The 21144-nt window shown below is 40.4% G+C and overlaps 2 protein-coding genes across 2 annotated transcripts in view; both read left to right on the top strand.

Moving 5' to 3' along the window:
• Positions 1 to 597: 597 nt before the first annotated feature.
• On the top strand, positions 598 to 3936 carry rsad2 (radical S-adenosyl methionine domain containing 2). The gene is made up of 6 exons (XM_051382432.1): positions 598 to 1019; positions 1958 to 2119; positions 2238 to 2467; positions 2557 to 2706; positions 3190 to 3222; positions 3537 to 3936. Exons 1-6 carry the CDS (start codon positions 668 to 670, stop codon positions 3699 to 3701), a joined length of 1092 nt encoding a protein of 363 aa, XP_051238392.1. The 5' UTR covers positions 598 to 667; the 3' UTR covers positions 3702 to 3936.
• Positions 3937 to 5291: 1355 nt separating this feature from the next.
• rnf144aa (ring finger protein 144aa) overlaps positions 5292 to 21144 on the top strand; it is a 30281-nt gene continuing 14428 nt past the window's right edge. Inside the window, exon 1 of the mRNA XM_051382464.1 lies at positions 5292 to 5873. The gene's annotated coding sequence lies outside the window, so the exon portion shown is untranslated. The remainder of the gene's footprint in view (positions 5874 to 21144) is intronic.

The raw sequence follows: 21144 nt of genomic DNA, 5'->3' as shown, positions 1-21144 counted from the left end.
TCTTCCAGATACTCCACGAGAGGGTTGTTAAATAGTTTATTTAGCTTAGGAAGAGACTTTGCCCAACCCATAAAGGAACACTTGATCCTTAAGTTGATCAGAAATGCAATACAATCATATTTGGAGATACGTGGTTTTCACTGAACAGGAAGGGTGTGAAAACCTCTGATCTGATAAGTAACTAGTAACTAAAGCTGTCAGACAATAAGTAATAAGTAATGAAGCAGAGATGAATAAAAGCTGATTTTACTGACAGTAATTAATATATTATTGAAGACGTGCTAAAACACTAACAAGGCAAGCATGAACATCAGCAGGCAACCATTTACACTTTGCCTCTGTGCAAGTTTTAAAGGTCATCAAAAGTTTTATTATATAATGACATCTCATATCAGTGATGTCCATATTGAATAACTTATTAGTTACCATAAAGTTCACACTTATTGTTGCATCTGTATAATGACTGAAGGTGTGTTTACTTGTAATGATGGATTTAGAACTTCGCCTGCAGTGTCATATTGTGTGCAGTCATCTGTCGCGTACTCGGCTGGGTTTCGTTTTCGCTGTTAGTAAACAGAAACTCAAAGCTGCTCAGCTGATCAGCTTTACCGACCTACATACGCCCTGCAGCCACCTATTTAAGAGGCATCCACAGTCCGAACAGAGCATGTCTGATTGGGTCGGTCTGAAGATGCAGTTATCCTCTGTTGTCTGGTCTCCGAAGCAGCTGCTGCAGCTCTGCATCAGCACCCTGCACGGTATTCTGGCGAGCGTCTTTTTAAAAGTTCGTAAGTGGACAGTGGGAGCCTGCAAGGGGACGATAACTTCACCTGTGTCTCCCGTTGACAGCAAACTGGACCAGAGCAACGTGCACAACGCGACGACTCCGACAAGTGTCAATTATCATTTTACACGCAAGTGTAATTACAAATGTGGGTTTTGTTTCCACACTGCAAAAACATCCTTCGTCCTTCCTCTAGAGGAAGCCAAGAGGGGGCTCAAACTTCTGAAGGAAGCAGGTAACTTGGACTCATCAGTATATTCTGTTTACGGAGCCCCTGAAGTCCCAAAAGGCACAAGTGTCTTATCTTATGGGCACAAGTTACTTATCTTGGGATAATTTATGCTTTGTAGACCACGGGGGTAAGTTGCATTTATAGCTTTATAGGCATATGTTTGCTGATTTCGCCTCTGTGTTTGAAACATTGCTGTGTTCATTGCTTTATTTAAGCAGTCAATTTGCTATGTTATTTACTCAGCTCCTAAAGTCCCAAAAGGTAAAAAAAAAATTGTGTCTTGTGCGCACCAGTTATTATCGTATTGGCACAGGTTACTTATCTTGTGCGCAAACTCCACTACAAGTAGTGCATTCAAAACCTTAGTTAAGTAAAAGTTATGAGCAAACTGTACTTTAAGTATTAAAAGTATTAATATTAAAGTATTAATATTAAAAGTAGATATTATCATTATGCAGAAAAATGATCCCTGTCAGTGTTATAATATTATATATGATTATATTTTTTTATTCTATACTGGTACTACTACTGTAGATGTTTAAGCTTGAGCTAATTTTAACAACTTTATGTACTGTTGGGTAGTTTCATCTACAGCAATACATCCTGTTCTGTACGATCATAATATGTTTATAGTTTATATATATATATGTTTATATATCTTCCAGATAATCCAGAAGGGTTTTTAAATAGTTTATTTAGCTTAATAGAATAGAATTTTCTTAACGCACACTTGATCCTTAAGTTCATCAGAAATATTCTAATAACTAAAGCTGTCAGAGAAATTAAGTGGAAGTAAAATGTACAATATTTCCCTCTGAGATGTAAATACTCAGGTAAAATACAAGTACCTTGAATTCTTAAGTAGAAGATTAAATGTCATTGGTCTTTTGTGTGGTGTCAGACCTCTAGCATGCAGTTTAATTCATCTCTATGTTCATCAGGCATGGAAAAGATCAACTTCTCTGGCGGAGAGCCTTTCTTGCACGATAAAGGAGAGTTTCTGGGGAAGTTAGTTCAGTTCTGTAAACAGGACCTCCAGCTCCCAAGTGTCAGCATCGTCAGCAACGGAAGCATGATCAAAGAAAAATGGTTCCAGAAATATGGTAAGACTTTTAACTCTTCTTCTCTTTACCAGATTGTACACTAGGTGTGAGCTTATTTTTAGTCTAAGAAGAAGGGCTTCATTGTTATGCAAAATGATGCGCTCTCTCTCCCCATCAGGTGACTATCTGGACATCTTGGCCATCTCTTGTGACAGCTTTGACGAAGCAACCAACCAGCTGATTGGCAGAGCTCAGGGCAGGAAGAGCCACCTCGACAACCTTTACAGGATTTGCGACTGGTGCAAGCAGTACAAAGTGGCATTCAAAATCAACTCGGTCATCAACACCTTCAACGTGGACGAAGACATGGGGGAGAACATCACTCGGATTGGCCCCGTACGCTGGAAGGTAACATTAAAAAGTGAGAGTATGTTTGTGTGTTTGAGTCTCTTGGCACACATACTCACCCTCTCTGTCTGTGCTCCCTGTGTGTTCAGGTATTCCAGTGTCTGTTGATTGACGGGGAAAATGCAGGAGAGACAGCCCTGAGAGAGGCGGAGAGGTTCGTCATCAGTGACCAACAGTTTCAGGAGTTTCTGGAGAGACACAGCAGCGTCTCCTGCCTCGTTCCTGAGTCCAATGAGAAGGTATGAGGTTGTTAATAGTAAGATTTCCCATATTGAGATACTGTGACATTTGTTGATAGCAAGTTATATCACATTTTAAAGAACAAGTGGAAATGAATGTCCCTGTTGTCCATTCCTACATAATATTCCCATTATGTAGTTGTCCTGTCCACATTTAGCACTTTAGTCCCTCTGATTTTACAATACCAGGGTACAATAAACAGTGGTCACAACACTACTTGTGGCTAAAGTTATTTGCCAAATTGTCATCCGAATGTGCCCCTATCACTGTGCACTCAGTTTGTACAGATAGAAGTGAATGGAAAATGGATGGATAGCAAACTCATAACGGGGGTGCACTTCGAGAACTGAAACAAGAGTCCAATTCAACCTGCATCTTGGCAGGAACCTTTTTGTAGGACATTTCTTATTGCAAGTGGAGCAAATAGTGTGACGATGTTGAGAATCCCATGTTAAAGTTTTTGGTCTTGGTTGTCTTCACAGATGAGGAATTCCTACCTGATCCTGGATGAATATGTAAGTAACTTATATTGTTTAAGATTTAAACACAGTCCTCTTATTTCTACTTACACAGGCCATATGAGTTTTCCTTATTTAATTGTTAATGTAACTAGGCCATTAAGTTTGCTAAAGTTAGTTTTTATTTTTGTCAAATTTAGGGAAGTTAGAATGGGAAGTCATTAAATAGTGAAAGCTTGAATAGAGTTCAAAGGCTTAAGTCTGGCATCATTCAGATAATTTAAATTTGCAGGTTTTTAGGTATTTGGCTCATCTTCTTATAACTGCTTGAAACATGTTTGTTACAGATTTACCATTTCTTCGTTTTTCAGATGCGTTTTTTGGACTGTCGAGATGGAAGAAAGGACCCGTCCAAATCCATCCTCGATGTTGGTGTTAAGGAGGCCATTTGCTTTAGTGGCTTTGATGAAAAGATGTTTTTAAAGAGAGGAGGCAAATATGTGTGGAGCAAAGCCGACATGAAGCTGGAATGGTGAAAATCTGGATGATTGATTTATGTTTGTTGAGAGATTGCACTCATAATTTGTACAGTACTCGTGTTTTTTTCTTTATTTGTGTGTGCTACTTTTATAACTTAAGACATGTTGAATTTAAAGTCACAATTTTTGCACTTTCTTGTTTTGATAGATTGGTTTATAGATTATTCTTTCCTTGCACTGCAGACAGTTGTGTGACCAAATATATTTTAATAAAAACACTTATTTGTGAAAATTGTGAAAGTTTTTATTTTGTTTTAGTCAGCATGTAGCACGCTACATTATCATGAAAAATCACTTTCTTCCAATATGGCTGATTGAAGACCAGCCTGAAGGTCCAGGCATAAGATAAACGGTTATAAGAAAGATACATTATACATCACTTTCATTTAAACTTAAATATAACTAAATGTAATTTATATTTGTTTATACAGCACTTTTAAATCAGTAAAACTAATTCAAAAATAAAATGGACTAAGAAATCCAACAATATAAGATAAAAACAATAATAGTAATCCACATAAGACGTGTTAGTAATAAAACAGTGCGCTACCATCAATGAAAACCTAAGACCTAAGTTTTGTGACGTGATTTAAAAGATTCTGCATAGTAGTAAGTAAACTGGTCACACTGGCTCTCGTAACAACATGTGACTTCCAGTAAAGTAAAGATGCCATTCATGACTTTGACAACTGAAAAGAATTCTAACCATGTAATCCTCAGGTTGAGCGAGAACTACTCTCTCTACTCGTTCAGTGTGTCACCAAGGCATCAGACACCCACCCCAACAAGTGCTATTAACACATGCCATTTAGTGGATATTTTAATCCTTGCCAACCTTAACATACAGGTTCTGTTATCTCTACTGTTGAAGGCAAGTCTCTACTTGCTCTACTGTTTTAGCAACCTGGTAGACAACATAAATACATTCATATTGCTCTACCTTGCCTTTTGTTGGTAAATTGACATTTTATATGGATGTTCTAATGGACGGCTAACTGATTAATCAACTAATAATTTCAGCTGTACCTGAGTATACTGTTGGGTGGTTTCATTTATAAGAAAACGTATTTCTTTAGCGATCTTTTAGGTTTTGTGCAAATATATAACTGAAGCTTTCAGATCATTTTCCCCTCTGATTTGTAGTGAAGTGAATTGTAAGAACGTGGCATGAAAAGACTAAAAGTACAGTTACCCCAACTTAACCTCTGAACTTAAAGATCCCCTCCAGACATGCATTAAGACATATACTAATAGTCTGCTTGGCTTCCAAACTATTTTTGAATGAAAAATCAGATTTTCAGTGAGAGAAACTTTTTCCTTCTCGTGTCAAACTCTGCACATACATCATTCTGCACAGCGAAGCTCAAACACCCAACTGTAGGAATATGAAGAAAACCATAGCTTTGAGTGGAGAAGGACTTGAAGTACAATATTTGAGTAAACATGCATTCCACCACTGCCGGAGGGATTATGTTTCTGACTGTTAGAATCGAGCGATTGCAGTATTGTGCCAGCAGGGGGCGCCGCTGTTTGTGAAACGCTTGGTAGGGGGCGCTGAGCTCTTTCTTAAAGCGGCAGCGCAGCACGGCAGACGGGAAAGCCTCTGACGAACAAATGGCGTCTCTCCAGTGCGGAGCAGCTGATTTCCTCCCGAGCACGGCAGCAGGGACGGCGGAGAGGTAAACACACCGCCCTCGGATCTTTTTTTTTTGCAACCACACAGCCTCTCGCTTTAACGCCGCAGGATTCGTGCGCCAGGCTGACGGCTGGACGTTGCGCACTCTTCGGTAATCGAGAGCAGAGCGCTGTTCCGGTGTACAAACAATCCGACTGTCAAGCAAAACAGATAGAAGAGTGTCAGCTGCAGCTTCCCCTCCGCTCTGCTTATTTATCTACGCTGTTTTCGCCGATGGTGGCTGTTAGTGTTTCACCGGGGCCTGTTCTCAGGCGCTGTAGGCGACAGTAGCGGGTCAAATGTTCCCACCCCGCTGTCGGAGGGGCAAATTATGAACATGGGCATCATCTCTTCAGAGATATCCTCTTCCTCCTCCTCCTCCTCCTTCTCCGCCTGACTGGTTGGCCGCGTCTTCGTTAATCCAATTCAGGAGATCATCTTCTCAACCTTTCCCGAGGTTACACCATCAAGACGGCGTTATCTCAGAAAGCCAGGTAAGGTTTTGTGCTTTTTTTTTTTTTTTTTTAATGTAATTCAGTGTAACACGGTATGAGCTGTATGATCTCCCAGCCTCTATTATAAACTGCTGTCGCATTTTATTTTCGCCATCTCCTCGTTTTCTTTTTGACAGCAGGATGTTTTGTAGGTTACTTGGCTCACAGCCGGCCGACTGTTAGTGATGTCTGAGGTGATAACTCGTTGTTGGCCTATTTTGGAGTAAACAGCTGCAGTGAATAGGTGACCAAGCTGGCTGCAGGTAGCTCTAAGTGTGTGTGTGTGTGTGTGTGTGTTGCTGACACTTGATCAGAGTTGCTGTAATTGTTGTTTACCACAGCCCTAAATCATATTTGTTTCCCAATACAGCAGCTGCACAGTGTTGCATCTGAACTCCCCGAGCACAACATGCTCAGAGTGGATGGCTCCACCGAGCTCTGAAAGGTCACTTGGTGCCCTGCTATTTCCATTTTAAGCAGCAGGTCCCCCCTCAGGGTACAGTCAGATTATAGGCATAGCTATGAAACCAGGCTACTAGACAAACGGAGCATTCCTCGCAGCCAGCGCTGGTCAAGGCTGTGAGGTAGGTAGGTGTGTGTGTGTGTGGTACATGAAATTCTAATGCATCTGTACACAGTGTTCTCATCTATCACGCTGTATCATCTCCTCTCAGGTAGGCAAACGTGTTTGTATTTTACATTGCATGACAGCAAAGGAAGCCAAAATGTCATCAGCATCATGTAAAAAAAAAAAAAAAAAAGCTTTTATGAAATGCATTCAACATATAGGGAGGCACACATGAGGTCCACCCCATTATGAACCTTGGCTTTTAAGATCCCTCTCATTGTGTGCTATTGATTCTCTCTCCAGTGTCATGCTTTGAGCCATATTGCAGGAGCTAGGGAGTGAAACACCCACATGGACACACATTAAGGGAAATGTTCCTTGTGGAATTTCACAGGCGATGTTGTGATGCACGTTGTTTTTCCATTCTCCTCTCCAGAAAGAGCCTGTTCCCATGGTGCAACAAGCCACTGTGCTTGCTGCTGCATGTTTGTTCAAAACAAGAGAAAGATGGTCCGTACAAAACAGTAACACATTCCTCAGAGTGACCTGCAGCTGTCAACCCGTTCCCAGAGGAGAGTGGAGATGAGTTTACTTAAGAGGGAGAAGGAATGAGGTTATGATGCCCAGAACTTGGCGTGCCATTCCAGTCCAGTGGGAGTACTGTCACGATCAGAAAATACACGCACAGGAGTGTACACAGGAGCACATGTGTACACATGCAGGCACATATATGAAGAGCACTTTATATAGACATAGAGGGCCTATGATTGTTTTAGCATGCTGTGTTAGCCTCACACACAGCACAGGCACATCTCTCAGCAAAGCCTTATCTTAGCCTTTCATGGGTCTGCCTGACCTTGGCCACGCCACATACTGAAAGATATTACTGCTGTGCTTAGAAAAAAAGATCTCTGCTGAATGTTATGATGCTGATGATAAGGCACTTTGGTAAACCTAACAGATATTCTGATTGCAGGGGAAGAGTCTGTCCCTGGGTTTGTTTTACATTGACTCAGCTTCCATAAAACAGTACTGCAAAACAAGGCCTCTGACAGATCGGTGTTTTTTTGCTTTGAAGATGGATTATTAGCACTGCATGAATACAAATAATACAGTAAGGGTAGTAACTGCAACATTACCACCTTCCTGTATACTATACATATTTTCTGTTCCTCGATGTGTAGCATGTCACTTTATGTTCTGTTGCAATCACACAAGTGTGTTTGGGGATTAAACAAAGAAAGTGCTTTGGTTTTCTAGGCCTGAATCAGTCTGAGGCAAATTTTCCAGTTCCTGAAGAAGCTATCTGCCTGTGTAAGAGTTATAAACCTCATCAGCTCTACTGTGGATCACACAGCAGCACCTAATGTTAAGGAGATTAGTCAACCTGAGACGGAGTGGATCTAGAAATGTGACACACATTTTGTTTAAATACACTTAACCTGCGATTAAAACTCAATTACAGTCAGTTCCTCATTACCTAAGTCTTGTTAGAGTGGTTTCACTGAGTTGAGGAGGGTCTGTGAGCACAGGACATGTAAGTGTTTTTGAGGTTAGGTAACTGGCATTTCTAAATAGACTTAGCTGTCTCACATATACAGTACACTACTGCAGTGTACGTTGGTTGAATCACTTCTTTATTCTAGTACAATTTCCACGCCTAGAGAAGTGATTTTGGTGTAATCTGACTCCAGGGGTTGTAGTCTGCCTTTGTGCAGTCAGGCTGCCAAGGATTATGCAACAGTTTAAATGCCATTTCAGCAGGGTGTTGTGTGTGAGTGTTCAGGGTGGTGCTGTTTTCCAGGTGTACTGTGTGTGTTTGTGTGTGGGGCTGGGGTTGAGGGCAGGGTAGTGTTCACACCAGACAATCAACAATGCGACCACTTGAGTTCTGAATAGCTCCTGAAAATGATGTTCATTGCTCAGAGAGCGCTTTAGCTCTGTGTGTTATGGCTTGTATCCAGCCAGTTAAGATTGTGTTGGAATGAGATAGGGATTGTTATGAGAGCATTATGTGATCCTCCTGTGTGCCGTGCTTCTTCCAAACGGCTGCCTGGCATTTTGAACTGTTCTCGCAGGCTCCATTCTGTCAGACAGGTAGGGCAAGTAAAGTGAGACGCTGTTATGTAATAAATGCACCAAAGATTCTGCTGACCGTCTGACACTTCACGAGATTTAGCATTTCAGGAATGTGTAAATTGCAGCAATTCCTCTCAAGTTGAGTGAGTCCCACACAAACAAGCAGCAAGCACAAGCCATTTTAGACAAGAAGAAACTTCAGCCGAACATTCAGGCCTTGCCTCCAAACTCACAATTATGTGTTCATTTTCTCCGGACATTGAAACAAAAAGCTATTTCAGCTCTTATAGGACACAAACTCTGTATTGTGTCATACCAACTGTCAAGTCACTTTCGAGCTGTGCTACTTTATCACCATCCATACATACTGACTCCCTAATGAGGACCACAGCCAAAATGTTTTTAGAAACAGATGTCACTGCACCTTTGGATACATTTGGTGGTAGATTTTACTGACTTATGCAGAAAATTACCTGAATATACATAATGCAACATCATTATGTCCAGATATTTCCAGTGCAGCTATAATGGAGTTTTACAGGTGGAACAAAATTTAGAAAAGCTTTCTAAAACATTTGCAATTCTGATTTTGGTGTCCGTCCCACGCATTCACAGTACACAGACTTCTTTCTAAAGTTACTAATTTGGAAACAAGTCAAGAAGAAATATTTTGTTGGAGGAGACAGTTTTTCCACCCACGGTAGCCTCAGTAGACTATAGTCCAACAACAAATGATGTTTCATGTTCATTAAAGGGTTACAACTCACACTTCAGCTCAACTGGGAATAAACCAACCCTTTGCTCATACTATGTCTGTCTCAATCACTGATGCTCTCCACCTACACATAAAAACAGCACAATACAACGTGTTCCGGCTCGTACTCGTACACTGAAAGTCATTCTCGGAAATGTTGGAAATCACTAACTGAAGTAGAAGTACGATGAGTCAGGAGGTAGGCAAGGATCTGGGAGTGCCAGTGATGAGCCAAAAGCTGGTGCAACCTGGCGCGGCATAAAGCACGAGCTAATGCCACGGGGGAAGACAGCAGATGAACAGCAAAGTGACTATGTAAAGTGCCCAGGAGAAATCTGATTACTTTACAATTTAGCATGCATTCATTCTTTGGGCATATGCTCCAAAAATCTTAACTTCTTGCTCGTACTTTGTCTCCCTTTTGGAAGGGCCTGACTAATACTAGAACACAGAAACGGTCCAAGCACTGGGCTTTTTACTCCCCGGTGAACCCGCGGCCTAGCAAGACTTACTTACTTAAACTAAACAAAAGATTTAAAGCCGTAATCCTTAAGATTTCAGTCCTGGTTGATTTGGCAACATCAGTGGTTACCGTGGTAACAGCAAGTACAGTTTAACACAACAGCAGACAACCCTGGAGCAGCTAAGGAATATAATAGAAGAGCAGCTACTGTTTCTGCTTACAGCTCGGCTAAACAAACTCTGGTGTCTTAATAAAGAAGTCAGTCGAAAGTGATTGCAACTGCAATCTGATTAATGCTGCAGAGTAGGTTTCCACACGAGCAGGGCACAGTAACGTTTTGTTCTCTTACTGAGAATTGGAAACGGCTCACTGTGGTTGCTCTCCGGAAAACAGTTTTGTTTTGCAGACACATGTTTGGTAACCAGTTGTGGTTAGTGCTAACCGTGGTGACAAGCACATTGTGTTTCCTGCGGCTGCTCCACAATAAAAGCTGTCACACGTTTGGTCAGAAGACTTTTAATATGAAGCAGCACGAGTAGGAAATGGTGTGTTTGCATTATGAGGAACTTAATACAGCTCTGCTATGTTGAGGAGTGTGGCTGTTAACAAAGAGATAAAATTGTGCTGGATTACATGAATGCATCATTTTTCTGCTGCTTTGGTAGGCAATCTAAATCTAAAAGAATTAGAAACTCTGCCACTACCAACAAAAACGACTATGTATAAAAATGATTACTGGATTATAAAGCTATTGTAGATCATAAATTTTATCAATAAAGTATCTTTTTTTGAGTTTGGCCTCCAGTTTCAGGACCCTAGGAAGAAGAATGACACTGCAGTCTGTCAGGTTGTCTGAAAATAATAGTTTTATCAGTAATTCTGATAACACTTTCCTCCCATGCTTATTACTGTCTAAGATTCCTGTATTATAATCCATTATCCCCCCACCCTGACAGTGAGTGCCTCATTTGTGGCAGCTCTACCTACACTCTGCCGGACTGGAAATCTTTAAAAACCTGAAGCACCTGAAAAGAATATAACATGTCTGAGTATGGGATGTAAAATCTATAATAAGGTCAAGCAACCAGCAATGGTTTCTTGGTGTATGCAATGTAATTTCATCAGCGAAAAAGATAAATAGATTAATGCAAGCACTGCTCATAGCGATTCCTTTAAGTTGTTCTAACTTCTCTTTCTTTCACTCTTTTGATATGTGAAGTCACACGGAGACATCTGCTTTTGGAGTGTTTCCTCTCTTCACTTTTAGTGGGTTTACATCCTTTGTGTATCTGCACTAAACCCAACAACAGGACATCTCCCATTTCCTAAGTTACCTAGTTTTTTTTGCTTCCTCCTTCCAATGGTACTCAAGAGGCTGGGTTAGCTTTACAAAGCAGTAGCTCACCAACAGCAAGGATGAAAGGCTGGAGGGCAGAATGAAAGACTGAATGTGCTGTCGTCATGAGGTGTATAAGAAGTGAGAAAGCCCTCTGAGGAAGATGATATGTTGGGAGTGTCTTGGCCATGGAGAGAGTGAAGGAGCAAGTAAGCAAAAGTGGGTGCATGAGATCATGAGATGACACACAAAACATTCAAATTCTTGAGTCTGTACGCTTTTGTTTTATGTGAGTTACCCTAACTGGGCGATTACTGAAATTGCTTGTGAATTGTTTAGCCCACTGCTGGTGATGGTGTCACCGTACCCTGCAGATTAAGCTCTGAGTGCCTCTCTGTTGGAGTGGCTCTCTCCTCCCGTGACCATGAAAACTCTATTGTCCAGTGGAGTAACAGCAGTCCTCACCGTGCAGCAGTCACACTTTAGTACCAGCTATGTAGTGTTCTAATTGAAGTCAATTCAGTGAAAGTATGTAAGTGTTGATATGATAGAACTCCCTTTAAGTGACTGGATCAGTACTTGTGCAATTACTTTTAAAGTGAGGTGAAATGGCACATATGGTTTTTTTTACTCGTTATGTGTAAGCTTATTGCAGATCTCGTCATGATCTGCTCAGTTCCTTTACAACAGGTAGGGTTGCACAGTGGCATAGTGGATTTATACCCGGGGTGTTGCAGGATCCATACATTAAAAGTGAAGATATGTCAATCACACACTGAATGTCCAACCTTCTCATGGCATGTTATAAAAATTTGCACACGCAATAGATTTCTTTGAGTGTTAACGCACCGTTTCAAGTGACCTTTACTTATATAAATGTCTTTCTGAAGATCTGCGTCTATGTGCTTTTCACAGTAGCCACAGTGAGACCAATATATACTAAAAGGTTAACAAGGTGGATATTATTCCGAAGTAAAGTAAACTTTTCTTAGTAAAAGTAATATTGAGAATGTTTGCTTTGATTTGATTTATTAGAAAAATATACTATATATACACTAGGTCATACACTGCATCAAATACATATTCACTGAAAATGTTGAGGATAATATATGGTCCAAATATCCTTAAGTTTAATGAGATTAATGATGGTCTAGACCTGATCTATTTGAAAAGTGTCATGAGGTAAGTTTTTTTATGAATTGGTGCTATACAAATAAAAGTGGAAATTCAAAAAAAAGTGGGAACAAATGCCATTACTTTCAATCAAAGACATCTGCTTTTTAAATGATGCATTTTATTTACCTATTCTTTTGAGCTTTATTTTTTACAGTATATCCATCCAGTATCCAGTGTATTATTTAGGCCTGTGCTTATTCAAAAACTGTTTGTCTGCAGCCTTGTGCTTAAACAGAACTCATAACTCATAACTCATAATCAAGGTCAGTTCAAACAAGCCAGACTAATATGCAAGCTGCTAAACATTATTACTGATCAATCATTATTTCATTAAAAGCTATAACAGGTATTTCCATCATCAATAGGCCGACCAAAACCGACACTTCTTTGATCAATATTTAGGTCCATGAATTGATTCCATAAGAGTTGAACCCTCATTTCGTCTGTCTTTCTCTTTCATCTTGCTGAGACGCTGAGCGTACACACAGGTGTTCTGATTTAACTTAATAAACCAGCTTTCTCCATAGAGTAAGTATGCCTGGATTTTGATACTTGAATTAGTCATGAATTCATAAAGTTATAGTACTTTTTTTTTTATTGCAGTGTGGCTTTACAGCATAACAGCATGTGCTGTATTTGGCTCTAATAAGAGTTTTTTTTGTGGGCTGCCACACATTCTACTTGACTTTAATCAACTGTCAATCACTAGTGTGTCTGTCTATAGTCGTTTTTTTGGCCAGCAGCCAAAAGGAGTCTGTTTTTTTTGGTTTCAGAAACGCTGCCAGAATGTCCACCAGTTAAGTCACTTTCAGACAGCCTGTGAATGCAGCCCCTGTTTGTTGGTTTTCAGCCGCTGCCCTTGGTGGGCCTGACCTTGTTTACCTACTATGTTGATTAAAATTAAGATTTCTAGGGAGGGGTAGAACTGTCCTTTTAGTAAAGCTATGTATCCACCATTTATAAACAACCAAATAGGTTTCACTGCAGCCGTTTTCACACATTTTGTTTAGGATGGAAATTCACAAGAAATTCTGATGACACCGAAAGTACAAAAACAACCTGGCAAAACCCCTCACAATGAAATAAACAAAATAAAACAAACAACATTAACCCTCTATGAATACAGTCCAGGTATTCAAGATTGTCAGAACATCCGCAACGATGACCTGAGAGTTTAATCAGATCGCATTCACTGTAATCTGGTTATGGTCTACATGTAAAACAGAACGACTGAAGCTGTGAAGCAGTGAGTGACAACAGTTTGCCAGCAAAGTCGACCCTTTGCTCGGGCTCTCTGCATCTGTCAATAGAAATAGGCTCAATGTGGCGCGCCTGTCGTCTTCACTTAGCTTTCCGAGACACTAATGTGAGTCTAGATGGCTTTTTGGAGGGGAGAGCAAGCCTTTTGTCACTGCTTAAAGCCTTCTGGAGTTGGCAAGATGCGATGTCATATATCTCAAATAAGGACGTTCTTCTGGCTGTCTTATGTTGTTTTTTTATGTTCTTTATTATTCTTTGTGTTGTAGAGAACTGTATGTTGTCAGCCTTGATCAGTACAGTCTGGCTATGTCACATTAGACAATAAGTCTTTGTGGTTGCTTCTTGCTGCAGCACATTAGTCTGAATGTTTGGCTCTGTGCATGTAGCTCACCAATATGTCATCGAGTCAGACGGTGGTTTCTTTGTTGTGAAATCAGAACAGCAGTTACTGAGAAATTGTCCAGGGTGTGTAAATTAACTAATTCAAGTGAAAAAACTACTTCTAAATGGAAGAAGAGTTTCACGAACTTAGAAGTCAGCGAAGTGTTGCCCAACTCTGGGTCCAGTTAGGCAAGCATTGAATTTTTATTCAGTGTAGACTTTTTAAAACTTCAAGGAGGGAACACAGAATATTTAAAATATGACTGAACCCCATGAATATTTAGTCAGTCATTAAGTACTGCCAAATGGGTCTTCTTAGCAGGCTTACAGGGGTGTGGAAAAGAGTCATTTTTTTAATTAAAATTTCACACAATATCTTGCGTTTCTGTCTTTTGTCTTCGGGCAGCTTTATGGTTTCTGTGATTAGGTGGCAAACAACACTGCGTCATCTCTGCTGACAGACTGTGGTAAATGTGGTATAGCATTGCTGTGTTTAAAGAGCTCACAGTTTTCTCTACCTGTTGACAATGTTGCAAAACAGATTGGCCATAGTAACTTCTGCAGATTTGCCATTTTTTTGTCCACAGGGGAGTGAATTACTGATAAGAGTATAAACTGATCCTTGAGGCCACATTATACTTCTCTGTCCTAGTATTGTAGTGGTTATGCTGTAGTTTTCTAGGGTTTATGAACTGACTTTTTATATAATTTAGCACAGGACTTATCTAATTATTGTAGCACTGCTGCAGCACTAGAATGCAATGTGGTTCACACATGCACCTCAACTCATTTACTTATTGATGGAAGGCAATAGCAATGGTTGTGAGGAGAAGGATGAGATTAAGTTTCCTAGATCAGAAGAAACAACACTGAGCCGTTCTTCAGCCTGTTAAGGGTTGTCTTCGCTATCAGCAAAACTGGCAAGTAAAGCAAATATAAACCAGCTCAAGCAGACCAATCACAGTTCTTGCAGTAACTGTGTACTCTGCTTAGAGAGAGGATATTTAGCTTGCATTGCAGCAGAAAAATGGAAAGAGACATGAGACTACAGCTTTTTTGCCCCACATACCCAGGCATGACCACTGTCAGCGTCTGTCTGACCCAAACTGCAAATGGACTTTGACTTGCCAGGCAGCACACGCACACACGCACACACACACACACACACACACACACACACACACACACACACACACACAGCTTCTCCACACTACTCATGATGCCAAAATACATCTGGGTGATTGTGTAACTCCTCAGGGCATGGAAAAACTAGGCCTTAGCTACCCTCTTAGCTGTCCCCCCTCCATGTCAAGGACAGATGGAGACTGTCCCCAACCGCTGTTCCTCTACAAAGGCATGTCACCTTTCACATTCAGTGATTGAGCTGTCCAAAAATAAAGTCCCCATGCGTGTGCTTTGGGTCAAGAGTGTGGATTAGTTGATAGTTGATCAAGAGAATCGTGAGAGCTTAAGTTATGGTTGAAGTGTTGTTTCAGTACTGTGCGATCTACATCAACCTATGGCCCACATACACCCATGACCCACATCCTGCCTGCAATAAACCTGCTCAAAATAGATGCTGGCATGATTTATCAATGTTATTTTTTCATCAGGAGATGTTGGTAGTGACATGTCCCACATTGAGTGTATTTTAATAGTGTGCCAGTGTTATAATTCAGATGGAGATATAATCTACTGACAGGTTATTCATTTTTTTAGTGTGACTCATCTGTTACCTTTTGAAAGTCCTGCTTGGTTTTGCATTTGCCCTACTCTTTGAGAAGAATCATGTATTGCTGTATGAATAATACAGAGGATGTCTGTTATTATTCAGGCAAGGGCAGAATATGTGTCACAATTTGTGGTTGTGTATTTAACAATAGGTGATGTGCTGTACACCTTTTTGTAAGGCTATAACATGGGACAACATTATTTTGGAGATCTATTTTCACACAAATGTGTGTGTCTGTGGTCAAGGTTGTAAACCTCTTTATCCTGTGTTAGGACTCAAATTTGATTGCCATCAGTTATTCTCCAGGTGTACATCAAAAGGTGAACGTTTAGGTTATGTGTTGCATATTATTTGTATTCTAACAAGACTGAGCATCAGCAGGGTTTACTGTAGGTTCACTGCAGTGCTCACTTTAAGATGCGGAGGATTTAATAATAATAGTTTCGTATAGAGGTTGGTGTAATTTGTACCCTACATTGGTCACATTGTGTACTTACCAACCACGCTTTTGTGCTGTCACAAGAAAGAACACAACAGCTTGTATAAAATAATGCAGCAAAACAATTTGCAATAATACAAATGTAAACACCAGCTGACAGAATAATACGAATACATTTTACTACAATGCAGTACAACACTATAATGTATTACTTTAAATTTAATAACTCTGACACATTCTTAAATTATTATTAAGGCAGCACATCACATTTTGGTACATTTGTAGCCTACAGCCATTTTGTGAGCATAAAAATAGTTTGGGCTTCGTTTTAAGTGCATTTATTATCTCTCATCCTTTAAATTCATGTCGTCCAGGAAACACTGCAAGTTTTGCAAAATGTTATATTGATATATATCTTTAGAATTTTGCTCAGCCTTTCATTGAAAAACAGGCAGAGTGGAGCAGGAGTAGACATTTTCTAATAACTTACCTTGCAGCAATACTCTAAATTATACAATAATGTTATTTTTGTAATAAAGCTTTCATAGAGGAAAAATCGCAATGTTGTATATTATAAGCTTTTGCAGATCAATTGATTGTTAATCCGATGGCAGACGATCAAGAATCAGAGGGCTACATTCTGAGGTAGTAGATCCATGTGTTGCCTGCATGCACATGTGCTTGACCGTGTTTGTGTGTGTTTTTTCTCTGTGATCTGTTCAGCCTGTTTGTTCCGTTGCCCAGTGGGAGCATTCACAACAAGGTGACAAGAAGTAATCGCAGGCAGTAAAGGTGAGCCAAGGGAGTCTGGAAAATGGACGGAATTGGCCCATTGCCACTGCCCTCTCTCCCCCTTTCTCTGTCATTTCTTCTGCAGCAGTGGACACATAGAGGATATGACTGAATTGAAACTTAAAGGCCCTACTAAATGACCAGGGTGGAAAGGAAGGAAAGAACAGGGGAATGAGGAGCAGACGGCAGGATCACTAAGTGCTCACTCTGATCACCTTGCAGACAACAACTTGGATTTCTCTTTTTTTCACGTAACTGCAAATTTCTGGTGATTCAGTATATGTGGACTTCAGTTTGAATTAAATCACGTTTTGTGAGCATCCATATGTGTTTGTGGAATGCAATTACAGCTGCAAGGCTAATGAAATCATAATCATTGTAGCAGTATGCCAGACAGAAATGTTGACAAGAGTAAATTTGAGGTTAGATGAGATGATCCGATTGGAAAAACGTTTGTTCCAGTCAGCTAGTATCATATCATGCTGCTCACTACATTAATTTTGCTGTAGCAGATAACGACACAACTGAACATCTACTGTTCTAGCTCGTCCCCAGAATTCAGGTAGAATATCATCAGCACGGTCCTCAGTCCGTACTCTAGTCTCTAATTGTTTGACATTCTTGTAAATCAGCTGAAGGACAGCTTTGTGCGTGTGTGTGTGTGTACGAGAGAGAGAAAAATGTGTGGGTTGCTCCCCAGATCAAGTTGTTAACAGCTTTCTTTCACATCAGCCATAGGTGAGGTATATAAATAGAGTCTTACGCAATGCTTTTATGTGACATTATATAATTACACACAGTAAAAGCTGTCAACTCAGGTGAAAATGGAGAGCCGAAAGATAGTTTCATCCCTTTTTTTCCCCCTCTTTCTCACATTTTTCCAGCGTTCTGTCTCCTGTATAGGAGCTAATGGCGAGATAGATTATACACACTTGTGCTTTGAGAGCACTGTGCACTTAAAATCTGCATCACTATGCAGTGTGAGGCTTCATGTTATACCGTATGAAAACGTGCTCAGTTCATTCAGGTGAGAATTTATAATTTTATTGTTTTCTTTGTAAGCAAGGAAACTGCATTATTTTAATGAAGAGTGGGGCCGGATCACAAGTGTGGACACTGACAGAGTAACAGCAAAAACACTAGAAGGGCTGTGTTAAAAAAGTCTTGTATCCATGCCATCTCGTTATTGATTAAAATGTTCATTATTTTTTTGATTTCACAGATTTTCAAATTGCTTGGTTTTCAGCCTCCACAACAAAACAAAGTATTCAATTTACAATAATATCAAATGGCAAAATGAATTTTTCACATTTGAAAAGCTGGAACCAGTGAAGGTTTAACATTTTTGCATGAGCTACAGGCGTGGTTCAACGTGTGTGAGAAGTGACTGTTCAAAAACAACAATGGCAGCTGCTAAAGACGTTAGCATAGATGCTGCCAGCATCAGTTAGGTCAGACCTGGAGAGTATTTCTACATTGAAAGAAGAGCAAAGAACAGCACTGAAGGCTTCTCTCGATGAAAAATATGTTTTCGCTCTTCACCTGGCTTTGGCAAAAGTTTGCCAATGTTATATTGGTTCTTTGAAACGAGCATTATCAACAAATTAACAGTATTGTGCAATGTCTGTGTGTAAGTGTGTGTTTGGTCTTGTAAGTTTCACTAAAGGATAACATCACAGGAATGAGGACATTTCCTGGCCATTTAGCTTTGGGTTTGGAGCTCAAGCTAAGTCTACTGCCTCTTACTGTTGTTCCTGCATGTGTATCCATATGAGTGGTTTGGTATATCTTTATGTTTTGTGTGTTGTAAGTGACCTTTATTCATGTTATTATTTTATGTAGCTGTAGAAGAAGCTTTAATGGATGGTATCGTGTATATATACTGCAGCAAGAAATCTCCTTTGGTTCGAGCTCCCCAGAGAAATTCTCTTGAATTGCTCCTCCGTGACCATTCCCCCTGTTACGCAATGGATTGTTGATGCATGTCTCTGTCTCTGACTGTGTGTGTGTGTGTGTGTGTGTGTGTGTGTGTGTGTGTGTGTGTGTGTGTGTGTATGCATCTTTGTTTCTTGGATATGGAGTCATTATCGCATGAGTGCTGCTGTAGCCATTTAAACTATGAGTGGAGCCCCCTCAGCCTGATGACTGACACACGGTGACCACTGCTCAGGATGGATGTTTGACTTCTGACTCACTTATTGATTTTTAGTCCCAACCTTTCCAGAAGTATAGTAGCGTACGTAGAGAACGAGAGGCCTGCATGCACAGTCCCACTGCTTGGAATACACTGTATGTATATGTGTTTCTCAGTGATAATGGGCCATCTAGTTAATAATGCAGAAGAGGGATGGCACTGCACCACCTTTTCTCATGGAAATTCATTTTCCCATCGTCACTCTCCCTCCCTCTCCTCTCCTCAGGCCATCCTTACAAAACAATTTCATTTGTCCCCATCGACCCAGTCTGTCAGCATTTGCACAGCCAACATAAAGTCTCGGAGGAGAGAAACTGGTTCAAATGTATTAAAGAGTCCGGCTCTGACAGTGTGAATTACTTTTTACCATCATGGGTTTTTGCCACAGGGCTAATGGAGTTCAGCAGCTTAGACTAGGAGGCAGATAAAGAAACAGAGTAATTTCAGTCCTTCTCGAACCGCTGTCAATCAAGTTGTCAGCTATACATTTCTGAGACTCTACCGCAGAGGCGTCGATGTAGTTTTTAGTGTTTAGCACCAAGTGTGTGTCACAGTTCCTTAACTGAACTTTAATGTTTTCCTCATTGCCAGTGAAGTTTGTCAGAATAATGCTACATTAAATGACCGGTGTATAGGATTTAGTGGCGTCATTCGGTGTAGTGGTGTAGTTCACTTCATTGAACGCGATGGCTGTGAAAAAACGCAAACAGCATTATCTAGGTTTGTGTTTGGTTTGTCCGTTCTCACTTCTCCAGCAGTGGAAGGCTAATGTTAACGCTTGTTTTTCTCATATGTCTATCACTTCTTGCCTTGCCGCCAAATGTGGTTTCTTGCCTTCGGTGCAACGCTACTTCTTTATCCTGTCATGTTGGACTGAGTGCGGACCGGACGCCTCAGTGACTGACTGTCGTGTGTGGTATTACGAGACAGGAAGAACCAGGGCTAGCTGGTTAGCATGCTAACTTCAGTAGCTATCGCTGCAACGCAGACATACGTACATAGATGTCTGAGACATAACATCAAAGCTGTTATTTCTTCATATTCTGTTGATTTCACAGTTCATTTTTGAATGTTTTAAACTAGAATTCTTAAATATCACTCATTTAAAGTAGACTCATACCGCATACTGTGATTTATTTATTTCTGTGGTGAAGTCCTCTCTCTTTGTTTTCGACCACCAAAGCACACACCTTCCCACACACTCCCCTGACGGTCATGTTAAAGACCTTAAGCTCCGTCGTGCCATTTGAGCTTTTATTTCCATGCTTGGCACCTACATAGTAGAGATCTGGTCAGTGTGATGGGTGGTGGCTAGATGGATGAAGGCCAGGTGATTTGAGTGAGTCAGACATGAGGTTCATCTAATTTCTTTTTTCTTATTTGTCCTCCTCTGTCCTCCTACTTAAGACACGAGGAAGAGTTGCAGAGGAGGAAGAATCGAGGCAAACAAATGACACATTTTCCTGGTCGAGCGTCCTCTGAATGGACATTTACTGATAACAGGTGCACAGCTGGATTGCCTCAGAATGGGCCTGTAGCTGCTCGGTACATTCTTGTCATCTTATTTCTGCAAATAATGTGATGAAATATTTAGCATATTGTTACTTTTTGACAAGCAGTTTCCCCTGTGCTAGTTGACTTTTTTTTATATTTGCATCTTACCTGATGGTGTTTTTGCTCAGTATGATTGAGCTCTCCATTGGGAATAAACATGAAACAACACTGGCAGACAAAATGCGTATATTGCTGAAAGAAGACACCAGACGGGAGTCAGCAATGAGATCGTCTAAAGATATTCTAAATGAAATCATTTGCCTGTAAGGAAAAATAAATCAATGGACTCTCCTTGACTGTGCTAGGATGCATGTTACAGTTTTAAAAAGAAGATGCCATCTTGCTTCTGAAGCTAAACGCGACTTAACACATCCAATACATTTGTCCTAAATGACAAATAGGTAAAAAAAAACCTTCACATTTCTGTTGCTATTTCTTCTTTGCTTGCAGTTGTAGTGACAAAACTGTAGTGAAGTGTGGCGATGCACTTCATTTCATCAGCTGCAGTATCCAGTCACTCACAGATTTCCAATGAAGTATCTT

This window comes from Dicentrarchus labrax, unplaced genomic scaffold (genome assembly GCF_905237075.1).
Source record: "Dicentrarchus labrax unplaced genomic scaffold, dlabrax2021, whole genome shotgun sequence".
Classification (NCBI taxonomy): Eukaryota; Metazoa; Chordata; class Actinopteri; family Moronidae; genus Dicentrarchus; species Dicentrarchus labrax.
Note: the sequence above shows the minus strand (reverse complement) of the source record. Positions and strands in the feature narration are given on the sequence as shown.